Raw genomic sequence first — 15,945 nt, forward strand, 5'->3', positions numbered from 1 at the left:
GAAAAAAAATTAGCTTAATTTAGAGGTTAATTGAGCAATGATTGAATTGTATGAACTGTGAAATTTGGGGCAAAATGGAAATCAACATTTCGCACTAAAACAAATTTGGACAGCAGCAGTAGTCTAACTTTGAAAAACCACCAAAAATTTTGGGAATCGAATTAGAGGATTAATAAAATATAAAATTAAAGCTTATTGAGTCTAGTTTCTCATAGAAGAAACGGTGAAAATAATTAGGGGCTTAAATTTATATATTTAAAATCCTAAATGAATCTATTTTCAAGAGAAACAAACGGGAACATCATCTGAATCCTATACGAGGAGATAATTAATTTTTAGTGAAGAAGGGTTGGAACTGTTAGACAACGAAACAGAGGTGATTTTAAAGAATAAACTGTACTTATTGGCTAAATAAAAAATTTCGAAAATTTTATAGTAAGAAGATATGTGAGTTTGGTTTTAGGAAAAATTAGCGGATCCTAATTTAGAGTTCTGTAGCTCAAGATAAAAATAATTTAGCGACTATGACACGGATGGACAACATTGAATATACAAAAGTAAATAGTGAAATTATAGATAATGTTACTTATAAGCGGGTTATAAACATTAAGGATGTGAAATAGAGTAAAGGTGAAGTCAATAATGATAAGTGAATGATTTTACATTGATAGATCGAGAACCTGAAGTAAGTCGAGGAAAAGAAAGAGTAGCTGATTAGTCCTTGAACTTTCACAAATTCTGCAAATCAACCCAGGTAAGTTCATATGGCTGAAATTTATTGATTAAATGTTAATTTCATGAATTATATAATGTACGATGAGATATATTTGTTGATGAATTGAGAATAAAATAACAATGTAAAAACCAAATAAATGATCAAATTGAGCGGAACATCGGATTTGAATACTTTTGATCAGTGACAAGTGATAAGTGGTAGCTTTAGCTACACTTATCTGATCAGTAACAAGTGACAAATGGTAACTTTAGCTACACTTATCTGATCAGTGACAAGTGATAAGTGGTAGCTTTAGCTACACTTATCTGATCAGTGACAAGTGACAAGTGATAAATGTGATCCGTGTAAGACCGTGGCAGTTATTGATACGAACCCAAGCCCAAGGGAGGCCTTTTAGAGCTCACAAGCCCAAGATGATGTCCAAGCCATCTTCCCTCTTCCTACGGGTCTAATAACCCGTTCTAGAGCCCAAAAACTCAAGCAGGCCTTGGCAATACTTCTTTCACAAGCTTGGGCCGAATGTGAAGCAAAGGCCCAAGGAGAAGAAGTTTTAAGCCCATATAATTTATTCTTAGTGATAATTAAAACTTAAACCGCTTTTGGTATTTTGGGCCTATTTAAATTTGTTTTTTTGGTTGATTGTTTTGGGCCTAATTAATTAAAGTATTTAGTGTTTCTATATTTTAAATTAAGTCATAAGCATGTTTAGGTTATTACATATTTTATAGTATGTTTTAAATGTGTTTTCATTATATATTTAATAAGGTGTTAATATGCCTTCACTATTACATAGATTTCGTGTGTTTAATTTATCCTAGATTGTGAACTAATTTGGGTTTTAATGTGTCCTAGGAAAGCTTTAAAGTGGACGGTTGCAAGGGGGGAAGTATGTGACCATTCGGCCACCATCATAATCACCCATTCATGCATTTCCAATATGACCATTCAAGTGGACAGCACAAGGGCCGAATCATACAAAGTACTCAAGGAACATTCAAGGTGGTGCATGTTATTCCATAATTACATTCCATGAATCCTATGAGCCCATTCGAGTTTCTAGGTGACCATTCATGATACAAAGTCTTTCATGGTTGAATTTGACCTTTGGAATTGTGACCATTCGGCCATACAAAGCATCCATCCGCCCAAGGCATTAAAATCAAGTCTTTTGGCCATTGCTTACTCCAAGGTGCATGGATGAACATCAAGCTTCAAGTTGTCTTCTTGGGTTCATCAAAGGTCCTTCTAGAAGCCATTAATGCCCAAGCTATCCATGTATCATCTTTAAGACGTTTGACCATTCATGTACTCATCTTGGCCTATATATTTTCTACCATTTGGACTGCTTAAGGTTAATGAACAATTTATATTTTGTGAGAATTAAAGTTCTTCCTTTGTTCTTATTCGCTTTGTGAGACTTATCAAGCTAGCTTGTATGTCTTCCAAGTCTACTTCCATCTTGATAACGTTGGTTCTTACCTTCTATAGGTAACGGGTCACGTTCCTTAACACCACCACCCCCCTCTTTTCCATTTCTTTGCAATCCTTGCCAACATAAGAAATGGGTCTGACTCTTTAGTCTGGGTTCTTTCTTCGGCTAAGTCTTAGTTCGTATCAATTTGGTATCAGAGCAGGTTCGGGATTTCAAAAAAAAAGAAAAGAAAAGAAAAGAAGAGAAATTCGGAAAAAAAAGAGTCTGGAGACCCATCAATAGAAATTTTTCCAAAATCATCATCTATACCCTCCAATACCCTTTCGGGTGAAATTTGACGCTATCAAAAAAATTTTGACCCAAAATTCCAATTTTACCCCTGCACCCCGAAAACCTCAAAACCCTCCCAGAATTCTGTAAACATCATTTTGAGTCAATCTTGAGAAGACAAAAAAATATATATAATATATTTTTTTAATATACCCAAAATACCCTTTCTTTTTTTTTCCAAACGACACAACCGACATTTTAAAGCAGTTCGATAGAGTAAACAGAGCCTCGGTAAGAACTTGGAAAAAGAACTTTCGAGAGGAAAAAGGCAAGAGAGGTGAGATCATTCGAGTGAATAAAAGCCAAAATAGAGAGTTAAACACGAATGGAGTGAAATCAAAAAAAATTTCTGAGTGACTAGTGAGTTTTTGTTGTGAGGTGATATTCTACAAAAAAAATGTCTCGAAGTCCAATGCGAGAAGGAAACAATATGCGAGATGCTCTTCCAAATCTTCAAATGCAAGCAATGATAAGAGAAATGCAAAGAATGTTGCGAGAAGAATTAGAGCCAATTCATGAGCGTTCACAACGTGGCCGATCTCCTCCTGAAGTAAGGCGAGGCCGAGAACCAATTAGGCCCCGACGAAATGCTTTCTATGATCACCCAGATCAAGCAAGTGATCAGGAGTCTATTTTAGAAGAACGGCCGCAAGATCGTAGACACCGTCCCCATCACGTTCGTGATCGAGTGGATGATAACTTAAACAACATCAAGTTGTCTATTCCACCCTTTTAAGGGAGAACTGATCCAGAATCATACTTAGATTGGGAGCGCAAGGTCGATTTAATCTTCGAATGTCATAACTACTCGGAGAACAAAAAGGTGAAGCTTGCCGCAATCGAGTTTAGCGATTATGCTAGCATTTGGTGGGATCAACTTACCACCAATCGGAGAAGAAATGGAGAACGCCCAGTCTCTAGTTGGGCTGAAATGAAGGCTATAATGCGGAGGCGTTTCATTTCGTCCCATTATCATCAGGACCTCTTTCAAAAGTTGCAAAACTTGACGCAAGGGTCCAATAACGTGGAGGATTATTACAAGGAAATGGAGATGGCCATGATAAGGGCTAACGTAGATGAAGACCGTGAAGCCACCATGGCAAGGTTCTTGGTCGGTCTTAACCGAGACATAGCCAACGCTAGGAACTCTAACATTATGTGGAACTTGTTGACATGGTCCACATGGCTATGAAGGTGGAACGTCAACTAAGACGAAAAGGCCCGATGCGAAGTAATCCTATTTCCCATTCCACGAACAAATGGGGCCAAAACACCTTTAAAAAGGATCCAACCCCACGATCCAAAGAAGTGTCTACTTCAAACAAGCCCACTCCACCCGTTGGTGATTCGAGCAAAGGCAAGGCTGTGGAGTCCAACCAAAATCGAGCTCGCGATGTCAAGTGCTTTAAGTGCTTGGGACGAGGGCACTTTGCAAACCAATGCCCCAATCGGAGAACTATGTTACTTCTTGAGAATGGAGAAGTCGAATCTGAAACTGATTCGGAAGATGTTTCCAAAAATGATGTTGTTGAAGAGGAGGACGAGGAAAATTTAGAATATGCTGTTGAGGGAGAGGCCCTTGTTGTCAAACGGAGCCTCAATACACAAACCATTCCGGAGGAACTCCAAAGAGAAAACATCTTCCACACTAGATGCCATATTTACAACAAGGTTTGTAGTGTGATAATAGATGGCGGGAGTTGTACAAATGTTGCGAGCACGTTGTTGATTGAGAAACTTCAGCTTGCCACCACAAAGCATCCAAAGCCGTACAAACTTCAATGGCTCAACGATGGTGGCGAGATTAAGGTGACCAAACAAGTAACACTTACCTTTTCGATCGGAAAGTATATCGATAAAGTTCTATGTGATGTGGTTCCGATGCACGCAAGTCACCTACTTTTGGGAAGGCCATGGCAATTTGATAGGCGAGTTACTCATGACGGATATACGAATCGGTACTCTTTCCGGTTCCAAGGGAGAAACATCACTTTGGCACCCCTTACGCCAAAACAAGTATTAGAAGATCAAATTAAATTGCGTGAGTCTTTTGAAAAAGATAAGTTTGTTGATTGTAAAAAAGAAAGAAAAATAAAGAGAGAAAAGAAAATGAGATGAGTAAAGAAAAGAAAGAGTATGAAAATGAAGGAGAAAGTAGTAAAAAAATACAAAAGAGTGAGAGTGGAAAAATAAGTGTGTTTGCAAAATCAAAAGATAATCGGAGGGCCTTATGCTTAAAGCAGCCTATTCTAGTACTCTTGTACAAAGAGGGTTTGCTTAACACTAACGATTTAAATGATTCTCTGCCTTTGTCTGTTGTTTCGTTGTTACAGAAATTCGAGGACGTGTTTCCCGAAGAAATGCCTAGTGGGTTGCCACCCATTCGAGGCATTGAGCACCAAATTGACTTCATACCGGGAGCCACTTTGCCTAACCGACCAGCATACCAAAGTAACCCTGAAGAAATGAAGGAGTTACAGAAACATGTAAAAGAATTGATGGAAAAAGGATTTGTTAGGGAAAGTTTGAGTCCATGCGATGTTCCTGTACTTTTGGTTCCAAAGAAGGATGGAACTTGGAGAATATGTGTAGATTGCCGTGCAATTAACCAAATTACTGTCAAGTATAGGCATCCCATTCCCTGCCTTGACGACATGCTAGACGAACTTAGTGGAGCCATAATTTTCTCTAAAATTGATCTTTGAAGTGGCTACCATCAAATAAGGATACGAGAAGGTGACGAATGGAAAACGGCTTTCAAAACCAAGCAAGGTTTGTACGAATGGTTGGTAATGCCATTCTGTCTTACAAATGCTCCAAGTACTTTTATGCGCTTAATGAATCATGTCTTGAGATCCTTCATTGGTAAATGTTGTGTAGTTTATTTTGATGACATCCTGATTTATAGTCAATCGTTAGATGATCATGTTTTGCATTTAAGGCAAATTCTGGATGTGTTGCAAAAAGAAAAATTGTATGCCAATTTGAAGAAATGTGCTTTTTGTACTAATGAGATTGTGTTTTTAGGATATGTTGTAAGTGCTGCAGGTTTGCACGTCGATCCTGAAAAGATCCGTGCAATTAAGGAATGGCCACACCCGACGAATGTAAGTCAAGTTCGAAGTTTTCATGGGTTAGCAAGTTTTTATCGAAGGTTCGTACCTAATTTCAACACGCTAGCCGCTCCTTTGACAGGTATTATTAAGAAGAATTTATCGTTCAAGTAGGGTAAGGAGCAAGAACAATCATTTAATTTGATTAAAGAAGCTTTGACTAATGCACCTGTTTTATCTTTGCCTAACTTTGCTAAAACTTTTGAGTTAGAGTGTGATGCTTCAGGTGTAGGCATAGGTGCTGTTTTGACCCAAGATGGTAAGCCCATTGCTTATTTTAGCGAGAAACTAAATGGGCCTACATTGAATTATCCCGTGTATGATAAGGAGATGTATGCGCTTATAAGGGCTTTAGAGACGTGGCAGCACTATCTTTGGCCAAAGGAGTTTGTGATACACACTGACCACGAAGCCTTGAAACATTTGAAAGGTCAGCATAAACTCAACAAAAGACACGCCAAGTGGGTTGAATTTTTAGAATCTTTCCCTTATGTTATTCGGTATAAGAAAGGTAAGGAAAACATTGTTGTCGATGCTTTGTCACGAAGGTATGCATTATTTGGTATTCTTGAATCTAAATTACTTGGTTTTGAACATTTAAAAGAATTGTATGTGAATGATGCTGATTTTTGTGAAGTATATGTAGCTTGCGAAAAAGGAGCTTATGACAAGTTTTATAGACAAGATGGATTTTTGTTTAAGGATAACAAGCTATGCGTGCCCCAAGGGTCAATGCAAGAATTGTTGATAAGAGAGGCGCATTGTGGCGGCCTTATGGGACATTTTGGGATATCTAAGACCTTAAGTATGCTTCAGGAGCATTTTTATTGGCCCAAAATGAAGCAAGGTGTTGAGAAGATCTGTGCCAATTGTTTGGAATGCCGAAAGGCAAAGTCCAAAGTCCAACCCTATGGGCTTTATGTGCCACTTCCTATTCCCGAACATCCTTGGGAAGACATATCGATGGATTTCGTCCTTGGTCTTCCACGATCCAAAAGTGGCAAAGACTCAATTTTTGTTGTAGTAGATAGATTTTCAAAAATGGCACATTTTATTCCCTGCACTAAGACTAACGATGCTTCTTTTGTTGCTTCTTTGTTTTTCAGGGAAGTGGTGCGTTTACATGGAGTGCCTAAGTCTATAGTGTCAGATCGTGAAGCCAAATTCTTCAGCCATTTTTGGAGGACGTTGTGGGCTAAACTGGGCACCAAGTTGTTGTTTTGACAACATGCCACCCCAAACAGATGGACAAACCGAGGTGGTGAATCGAGTTTTGTCGACCCTTTTATGCGCATTATTAAGAAGAATTTGAAGTCGTGGGAAGATTGTATTCCCCATGTGGAGTTTGTTTACAATCGAGCCGCAGCCCACTACCCAAAGACACACCTTTTGAAGTCGTCTATGGGTTCAACTTTAACTCCACTTGATTTACTTCCTTTACCAAATAATAAGTTTGTTCATGCAGATGGCAAGAAGAAAGCAGAGTTTGTTAAGGAGTTACACAAAAAGGTGAAAGAGCATATCAAGCGCCAAACTGAACGTTATGCTCAAAAAGCTAACAAAGGTCGGAAAAGGATCGTGTTTGAACCCGGAGATTGGGTCTGGATACATATGAGGAAGGAAAGATTTCCTACTCAACGACGGTCCAAGTTGATGCCTCGAGGAGATGGGCCCTTCCAAGTTCTAAAACGCTTGAATGATAATTCAGATCAAATAGACCTCCTGTGTGAGTTTAATGTGAGTGCTACTTTTAATGTAGCTGATTTATCTCCTTTTGATGCAGATGTCGATTTGGGGACAAATCGCTTCCAAGAAGGGGGGAATGATACGAACCCAAGCCCAAGGGAGGCCTTTGAGAGCTCACAAGCCCAAGATGATGTCCAAGCCATCTTCCCTCTTCCTACGGGTCCAATAACCCGTTCTAGAGCCCAAAAACTCAAGCAGGCCTTGGCAATACTTCATTCACAAGCTTGGGCCGAATGTGAAGCAAAGGCCCAAGGAGAAGAAGTTTTAAGCCCATATAATTTATTCTTAGTGATAATTAAAACTTAAATCCGTTTTGGTATTTTGGGCCTATTTAAATTCATTTCTTTTTTGGTTGATTGTTTTGGGCCTAATTAATTAAAGTATTTAGTGTTTCTATATTTTAAATTAAGTCATAAGCATGTTTAGGTTATTACATATTTTATAGTATGTTTTAAATGTGTTTTCATTATATATTTAATAAGGTGTTAATATGCCTTCACTATTACATAGATTTCGTGTGTTTAATTTATCCTAAATTGTGAACTAATTTGGGTTTTAATGTGTCCTAGGAAAGCTTTAAAGTGGACGGTTGCAAGGGGGGAAGTATGTGACCATTCGGCCACCATCATAATCACCCATTCATGCATTTCCAATATGACCATTCAAGTGGACAGCACAAGGGCCGAATCATACAAAGTACTCAAGGAACATTCAATGTGGTGCATGTTATTCCATAATTACATTCCATGAATCCTATGAGCCCATTCGAGTTTCTAGGTGACCATTCATGATACAAAGTCTTTCATGGCTGAATTTGACCTTTGGAATTGTGACCATTCGGCCATACAAAGCATCCATCCGTCCAAGGCATTAAAATCAAGTCTTTTGGCCATTAAGCTACTCCAAGGTGCATGGATGAACATCAAGCTTCAAGTTGTCTTCTTGGGTTCATCAAAGGTCCTTCTAGAAGCCATTAATGTCCAAGCTATCCATGTATCATCTTTAAGACGTTTGACCATTCATGTACTCATCTTGGCCTATATATTTTCGGCCATTTGGACTGTTTAAGGTTAACGAACAATTTATATTTTGTGAGAATTAAAGTTCTTCCTTTGTTCTTATTCTGGCTTTGTGAGACTTATCAAGCTAGCTTGTGGCGTCTTCCAAGTCTACTTCCATCTTGATAATGTTGGTTCTTACCTTCCATAGGTAACGTGTCACGTTCCTTAACACCACCACCCCCCCTATTTTCCATTTCTTTGCAATCCTTGCCAACATAAGAAACGGGTCTGACTCTTTAGTCTGGGTTCTTTCTTCGGCTAAGTCTTAGTTCGTATCAGTTATGGCTTCGGAAAGTGATAAGTAATCATACGCAAGACCATAGTTATACTATGGCAAAGTGGAAGTGAAGTACTCAATTTCCGTAACCGTTCCCTAATTTGATTAGGGATGGTAAGTGACAAATGGGCTCAAAAGAATTATAGTAAATAGATAAGTGGTAGTGAGTTTATACCAGGGGACTCACAAATGATTGTGGTTGACAGGTAAACTTAGAAATGGTGTATAATGTATAAGTGTATGAATGTTTGGTAAGATTTATGTTTTATGCCTATTAACTTACTAAGTTTCTATAAGCTTACTTGAGTGTATTAAATGTCTCTTGTAGATTGACGTAAAAATATACGGAGGATCAGATCAACACTGAGGATCATACTATCCAGATTATCTTCGGTAGCTTTTGTAATTTCCCTTTTTGATTTATATGGCATGTATATGGTTTGATGATTATATAAATGCCAAAACTTGTTTAATGAATATGTATTAAAGTAAAGAGTGATGAATATGCTAAATGGTATAATTATAATAGAAGTATGATTTGGTATCAAATTAATTGAATTGGATTGGTTGGTTTGGATTGGTCTCGGTCTTAAAATTGCAAGGAAGGTTGGATATTTATAAAGGGATTATATTGAGTTCAAAAAAAATTTGGGATTTTGCGAAAAATTCCCTATGGTTTCGATTTAATCTTGGTTTGGTCTCGAAGTATGTTTTGGGCATTGGAGGCCCCTCTAAAGGACGTCATGACATGTTTAGGTAAATGAATAGTAATTAACTCGTAATAACGAAAAATTAATTCGGTAAACTCCGATAATGCCTCGTACCTATTCCGGCGACAAATACAGGTGGGGGTGTTACACAATCTACCAAGGATAAGACTAGGATTAGAAAATTAACAAAATTTGCAAATGTCGGACTTGAACCCAAAACCTCATACATACACCCAGAACAATTAACCACAAAAGCAGATACACATTTATGTCAGATATTTACAGAAACATAAATAAATTAAGCGAGGCGTTACAAAACTAGTCGAACCAGGTCTGGTATGTGAAATTGGGCCAACGATCGAATCGGTGGCAGGACCAGATCGACCAGGCCATCATTGGCCCGGACCAAACTGGCAACAACTGAACTAACTCGAGGGTGCCATGATGGTATCGCACCTGCGATGGCACCACCGGACATGTTGGTGTTGGTGGCATTCCGGTGGCTGGCGGGTAGTCTTTCGTCGGTTGAACAGTGGAAAAGTCACACTTCTACTAAGATTCTATTGGATAATTTGATCTCAGAGTAACTGTTCCAAAAATAATATTATTTTAATAATTTTAATTTTAATATTAAATTAAATTAAATATTTATCTTGATAGTATTTTATTAATTTAATATTAAAGTAATTATCTTAATATTAAATTTAATTTAATATTTATCTTGTAAATAAATATTCTATTAATTTAATAGATTTAATATTAAATTTAATCTAATATTTTCTTGATAAGTATTATATTAATTTAATATTAAATTGATTAAGTTTAATCATAGTTGAACTCTCTGAACTCTCCCTATATAAAGAGAGTCTTGGTTTATTATTTTTCATACACTTGAATTTCAAGAGAAAGTTGTAGAGAGAAAATTTTCTAAAGAAATTATTTTAAAAAATTTTAGAGATATTTTTCATATTTATAACTTGACCCTAGAGTTTAGAGAAATTGTGAAATTGCCTTACTGGTAATTTGGTGGAAAGTTTTTTTGATTTGAAGCAAGCCCGCACTCAGTAGACATGAGCTTGAAGATAGCGGAGAAGACTACTTGGTCAAAGTATTCATCCTAGACGAATCGAAAAAGTATAATTTTGATTAAGTATTTATTACCATATATATTAAAACTAAGTTCTTGCTTTGGAAAAAAAATTATAACTCTTAAATTTTTCTCAAATCTATTTTCCGCTGCATTTTTTAAACCCGTTTTTGCAACACTTCTTCCCTAATTAGCAAATCTCAAACCCTCATTCAATTCCAATATTAGTTTGGAGGTTGTAAATCTCTTTATCATTCAACTTTGGAGATTTGTGTATGCCTTGATTTCTTTCTCTTTGTTTAATTTACTTGTTATGGTAGTTCATTTGATTTCCATAAAGAGAAAAAGGTAATTACAAGCAAAATCTAGAAAGGAAACCAAGAAAACCTGATTTGATTTACAAATTTACAAGCAAAGTTCAGAAAGTAAGATCCTAATTCTCCCTCTTTGTTCCCCCTTCGTAAATTTCTCTTTAAATTCTCTCAATTTTCTCTTTTGCTTTAACTAGTTTATTCATCAATTTGAAACATTCCTAATTTTTTTTTATGTGTTTAAATGATTAGTATTTGAAAAGTATTGGGTATTTTAGATCTGGGCTTTTCAGCTCGTGCGAGATTAGAATTTTCCCTTCTCTAACTTCAAAACTGTTTCTTTTGGGCTGAGTTTAACAATTATTTTTAACATTATTATCCTTTTCACATTTCTCCATGCTTATAGTGGAATTTGATTCCAGTGACACCCACATCCATGATTCATTTGTCTAGTTAAAGGTAAAATGTTGGTGTTTTTAAGGCAAGAAGAGCAGAGAGCAAAAAACAGAAAAATGCAGCAAGAAGCATGAAAAATATCAACAACCATGCTACAATCGATTTAAATCTGTTTTATCTTTACTATTGGTTTGCTTTGGAAGCTTTTAGTATAGTGGTTGTTTTAGCTTGATTATGGATGTTGAGAGGATTGTTGGTGCTACCTCTTTAACAATATTTTTGTTTTTGATAGTAACACTCTTTCACAGTACTAGTGATGTTATTAAGCAAAAATATAATGTTACTCTAATGGAATATAATGTTGGATATTTGGTAAACGTATAAAATATAAGGTTAGGTGCAAATACAAAAATAATAGTATACAATAAAGTATATTAAAATATAATTGAATTAGATGTTAAAAAAAATGAAAACAGAAAACAGAAAAAACTAAATAGTATATTTGTCATTTCAGCGTCTCCACAGATATTATTTCCATTAAACTCCTATTCTGTTTAAACCGCTTGCAAACATTATATTGAGATCTTATTAAGGGAATCTAGATGCGCATGTGACGATAGAATAATGAAATAAAATCACCGAAACCGATTGTGTGAGTGAAGTCAGTGGAAATGTCAACCACCACATTAAACGCTAGCACTTTAGAATTAAATAAAACAGTAACCTTCTCTCTTTCTCTCTCAGTGGACAGTCATTTTCCCTTGCTTTTAACTCCAAAACTTTCTTCAACAATTCTCTTTCCCTGGAATTGCTTCCACTTCACTTTTCCTTTTCGTTTTTTCGTTTTGGGGCTTAAATTATTATTTCTACTTTCTCTCTCAAGTTTGTTTAGCTATTCCACCAAAAACCTAACCCCAAATCTCCTTATTAGTCTCTTTCTTACCACTTTCATTCATTTAATAACTGCACCTTCGCTTCTCTCTTTTGGGATTGAGTTTTCCTTTTTCTTCTTTACGGTTCTATTTGAGGTTTAGGAGGGTTCTGCGATTTTTATAAGAGAAGGTGACGTAAATGGAAGTGGAGTTACCCAGGCCTGATGATCCCGCCATGACCTTTGACGAGGTTTCCATGGAGCGTAGCAAGAACTTCGTTAAAGCTTTGCAGGTTCTACCAGATCTGGTTAACTTTTTAAATTTGATTGTTTTGTGAAGATTTTGTTTTTTGGGTTGACTTTAAGTTTAAAGTCACTGCTTGATTGCTGAGGGGAAATGTGAGGGAGAGAAAATGACCTGAATAAAGAAATTCCCTTTGTTTGGCTTAGAAAAATTGTGTTTTTTTTTTCCTTTTGATTTAATATTGGTAGATCTTTGCATTTGACTAAAGTTAGATATGTTTCAAAGCTAGAAAGTAGAGTTGCAGCACTGGATGAATCTATTGTAAGTTAGATATAGTCTCTTATTGGGTTTATTGAAGAAAAAGAACCGCTTACTTCCCATTATTGAGTTTAGAGCCGTCGTATTAGTCTAAGTAGAATGCGAATTCGAATTGAATTATGCAATGGAAAAGCTTTACATATTGTATTATCTAATAATATCTTATCAGAAGAAAATTGGAAAATTCATGTATCTGAATCTAATATCTGCAGAAGAGTTAAGATTTTAATTTGGTTTGCTAACTTGTTCTCCTTGTTGATGTCAAAATTTGTCTTCATGAGTTTTTGAGCTTCCCAGCATTTCATTGTTATACTAATTGATTAGTTGACCCTTTGATTTTATAGGAGCTCAAGAACTTAAGGCCTCAGCTTTATTCAGCTGCTGAGTACTGCGAGAAGTCGTATCTCCATAATGAGCAGAAGCAGATGTAAGGTTACCTATTTTACTTAAATACTTGCTTAGTTTCTTCATTGTTTGTTTAACAGCCTTTTCATGTTCATGCAAGCTATACCATAATTGATTTCAGAACTTGATCGATTACCAAGAGCACTGGCTTGCTTCTGTGATGTTTTTCATATCAATGCTTATGCATTGGATTGTGTTTACATTTGTTAGGGTACTGGACAACCTGAAAGATTATGCTGTACGGGCTCTTGTAAATGCTGTTGATCACCTTGGCACTGTGGCTTACAAGTTGACTGATCTTCTTGAGCAGCAAACATTGGAAGTGTCTACCATAGAGCTAAAAGCATCTAGTTTAAATCAGGTAATCTCTTTGTACTTCTCTGGTTTAATATGCTAGTACAAGAAATTTATTGAATGGAGAGCCTCAGCTAATTTAAGCTTTTTAATGTCAGAAACTTCTTACGTGCCAAACATACACGGATAAAGAAGGTATCAGGCAGCAGCAGTTGTTGGCATTTATCCCAAGACATCACAAGCACTACATTTTACCGAGTAAGAGTAGTTGATAGAGGCCTTCTTTTTTTCCTGGAAGCTAATTAGTGGGTTGAAGTTTTGTATGTTTTCTCATTTCCATTTCCTTTTTGTCCTGTTTCTTTGCCTCTCTTCTATTGCAATTTTTTCTAAGCCAGATTCTGTCAGCAAGAAGGTACATTTTAGTCCCCAGTTACAGACTGATCCTAGGCAAAATTATCTCCATGCTAAATCTCGTCTTCAGCCTTCAGGTATAGTGTTTCTTAGCAGGCAGGAACTCTTCTATGTTAGTTGTTTTCTGCATTGTTGTGATATAATTTCTTAAAGGAAGAATGTAAACATCATGGTACTGATTAAAAGATTTTCAAATATAGATACTCCTGCATCAAAAACTCTTTCTTGGCACTTATCCTCAGAAACCAAGTCTACTTTGAAAGGGACTTCACAAACTTTAGCAAGGTTAGTTTGGCTTAAAAATTCTATGTTGAATGGATATTTTCCTTTCTGTGTAGCGCTTCTAATGTTCAGCTGAGAGAAAGAAGTTATTAACATTGCTTACCATGCAGCAATGAAATCTCAAAACCTCCTGCTCCCGCTTCTGAGGTTTTCCAGTTAGTGGGTATGCACGTTAGACCAGTAGCTCATTTTTAGTATTGTTAAAAAAGGCTTTAGATGATAATACTTGTATTTTGACTGTAATTCTGGCAGAGAATGGAGACAATGCAAGGGCAAAGTCTTCAGCAGCACTTTTTCCTGCTTCTAATGCACTTGTCCCATCACTGGGTATCACACATAGGGTAATGTTTAAATCAGCAAGAATACATACGTGCTTGATGTTCTTTAAATTGATGCTTCTATGTTAACACAAGAATGATTCATCTTGAACTGCCATCTTCATTCCTATTAGTATGCTAGTTGATCTTTGGCTAGAGAGGCATTTCATTTCATTTTCATTTGTGAATTCTGGAAAATGTTTTATCTTATTTCTTTTTAAGAATTTGAAACGTGTTGGGAACACCACACAAATTGGGTTGCTCTCTTTGGGTGCTGCTAAAGAAGACACATCCTCACAGTTTTGTCCCCTGGTTCTAAAGAGAGCCTAGGGGTGTCTCTTAGGTTGCTAAAGAGCAAATCCAACCTCTATATCATAGAAGTCATGGTTTTGATCCATGCCTTGCACTCTTCAGCACCATGGATTTCCATCATACATCGGTTCTTCAGTGGTGTGGTTGGATTTGTTTTTCAGCTACCTATGAGGCACCCTTAAGCTCTCCTCAGAGCTGGGGACAAAATCTTGAGGGGACGGTTCTTCAACAGCACCGAAAGAGGACAATACCATTATATTATCAGCATGATGCTATAACTGGGAACCAACTTACGATTCCAAGTGGGTTGGTAAATATTCCTATGTACTTTGTTACATTGCATGTTTATGTAAAATCCCTGTTATCATTGGCAGGAGTTGGAGGGTTCCAAACCTTTGACAGCATTCAGGTCATTTGATAACCCAAAGCGCGACATTATACGTGCACCTGTTAGGAGCAAAAGTGTGCTGTCATCTTTCTTTGTCAAACAAAAACAAATGAAGCTAAAGGCTGGATATGTTGCATGAATCTCCTAAAACAAACTTACGACAACGATGATGCCACACTATGTAAAATCTCTCCTTTATGCGGATGGAGTTGCCTGTAATTAGCCACCCTCGATGTTTTTTAGTTGTTGGTTCCTTCAACAGTAGTAGTAGTATATTAATTTGCCCCAGATGAAATTCTTTTTTTTTTTTTCTTCTCTTAATTTGGGTTTTTAATAATGAGCAATTTGTATAATATATCCGATAATGAAGGTGAGTAACATTGTCCACTCTTAACAATAATTGCTTCAGTCTTGATCAATAATCCTATAATATGATCTTTAATCTCCATCTCATTTGAAATTTGGTTATATATTGGTGTTTGAAGGTTTGGATGGTGGAAAAGGGTTTTGTATTCTAATTTGATGTTTTTGATTTAAATATTTGTTAATGTTAACAAATGTGTTATGTGAAAATTTGATATTAGTTACGCAGATAGATTTACATTTTTGTTCTTTAATTTAGTATTTTGTTTTTATATTTTTCAAAATTTGAAGTGTCTTGAAGAGATTGAAATTTAAAATTCTAAAATTAAGGCGCTTGAATTAAATTTATAATTTATGGAGAATATAAAGACTAGTAGAATTATAGTAATTGCAAAATCTAAGAATTCTAATGTTTTTTGGTTAAATGTTGAAATTGGGTCTAAGTTTTTAGGGTTATAGAATGATTTAATAGGTTTAATTTTTGGTCAAATAAAATTAAATCTTTACAAAAGTGCTAAAATAAAGGTTGATCTTTTCGAAA

General features: G+C 36.2%; 2 protein-coding genes across 2 annotated transcripts; both read left to right on the top strand.

Moving 5' to 3' along the window:
• Window positions 1–2,895: 2,895 nt before the first annotated feature.
• LOC128043050 (uncharacterized) lies at window positions 2,896–6,835 on the top strand. Its single transcript, XM_052634853.1, has 7 exons — window positions 2,896–3,154; window positions 3,236–3,609; window positions 3,693–4,514; window positions 4,832–5,121; window positions 5,206–5,270; window positions 5,526–5,605; window positions 5,726–6,835. The coding sequence occupies exons 1-7, from the start codon at window positions 2,896–2,898 to the stop codon at window positions 6,833–6,835; spliced, it is 3,000 nt and encodes a 999-aa protein (XP_052490813.1).
• Window positions 6,836–11,924: 5,089 nt separating this feature from the next.
• Window positions 11,925–15,489, top strand: LOC105791559 (protein ABIL1). The gene is made up of 9 exons (XM_012619669.2): window positions 11,925–12,363; window positions 12,977–13,059; window positions 13,248–13,398; window positions 13,490–13,589; window positions 13,727–13,819; window positions 13,943–14,027; window positions 14,135–14,187; window positions 14,277–14,365; window positions 15,028–15,489. Exons 1-9 carry the CDS (start codon window positions 12,271–12,273, stop codon window positions 15,178–15,180), a joined length of 900 nt encoding a protein of 299 aa, XP_012475123.1. The 5' UTR covers window positions 11,925–12,270; the 3' UTR covers window positions 15,181–15,489.
• The last annotated feature ends 456 nt before the right edge of the window (window positions 15,490–15,945 follow it).

This window comes from Gossypium raimondii, chromosome 8, assembly GCF_025698545.1.
Source record: "Gossypium raimondii isolate GPD5lz chromosome 8, ASM2569854v1, whole genome shotgun sequence".
Taxonomy (NCBI): Eukaryota; Viridiplantae; Streptophyta; class Magnoliopsida; order Malvales; family Malvaceae; genus Gossypium; species Gossypium raimondii.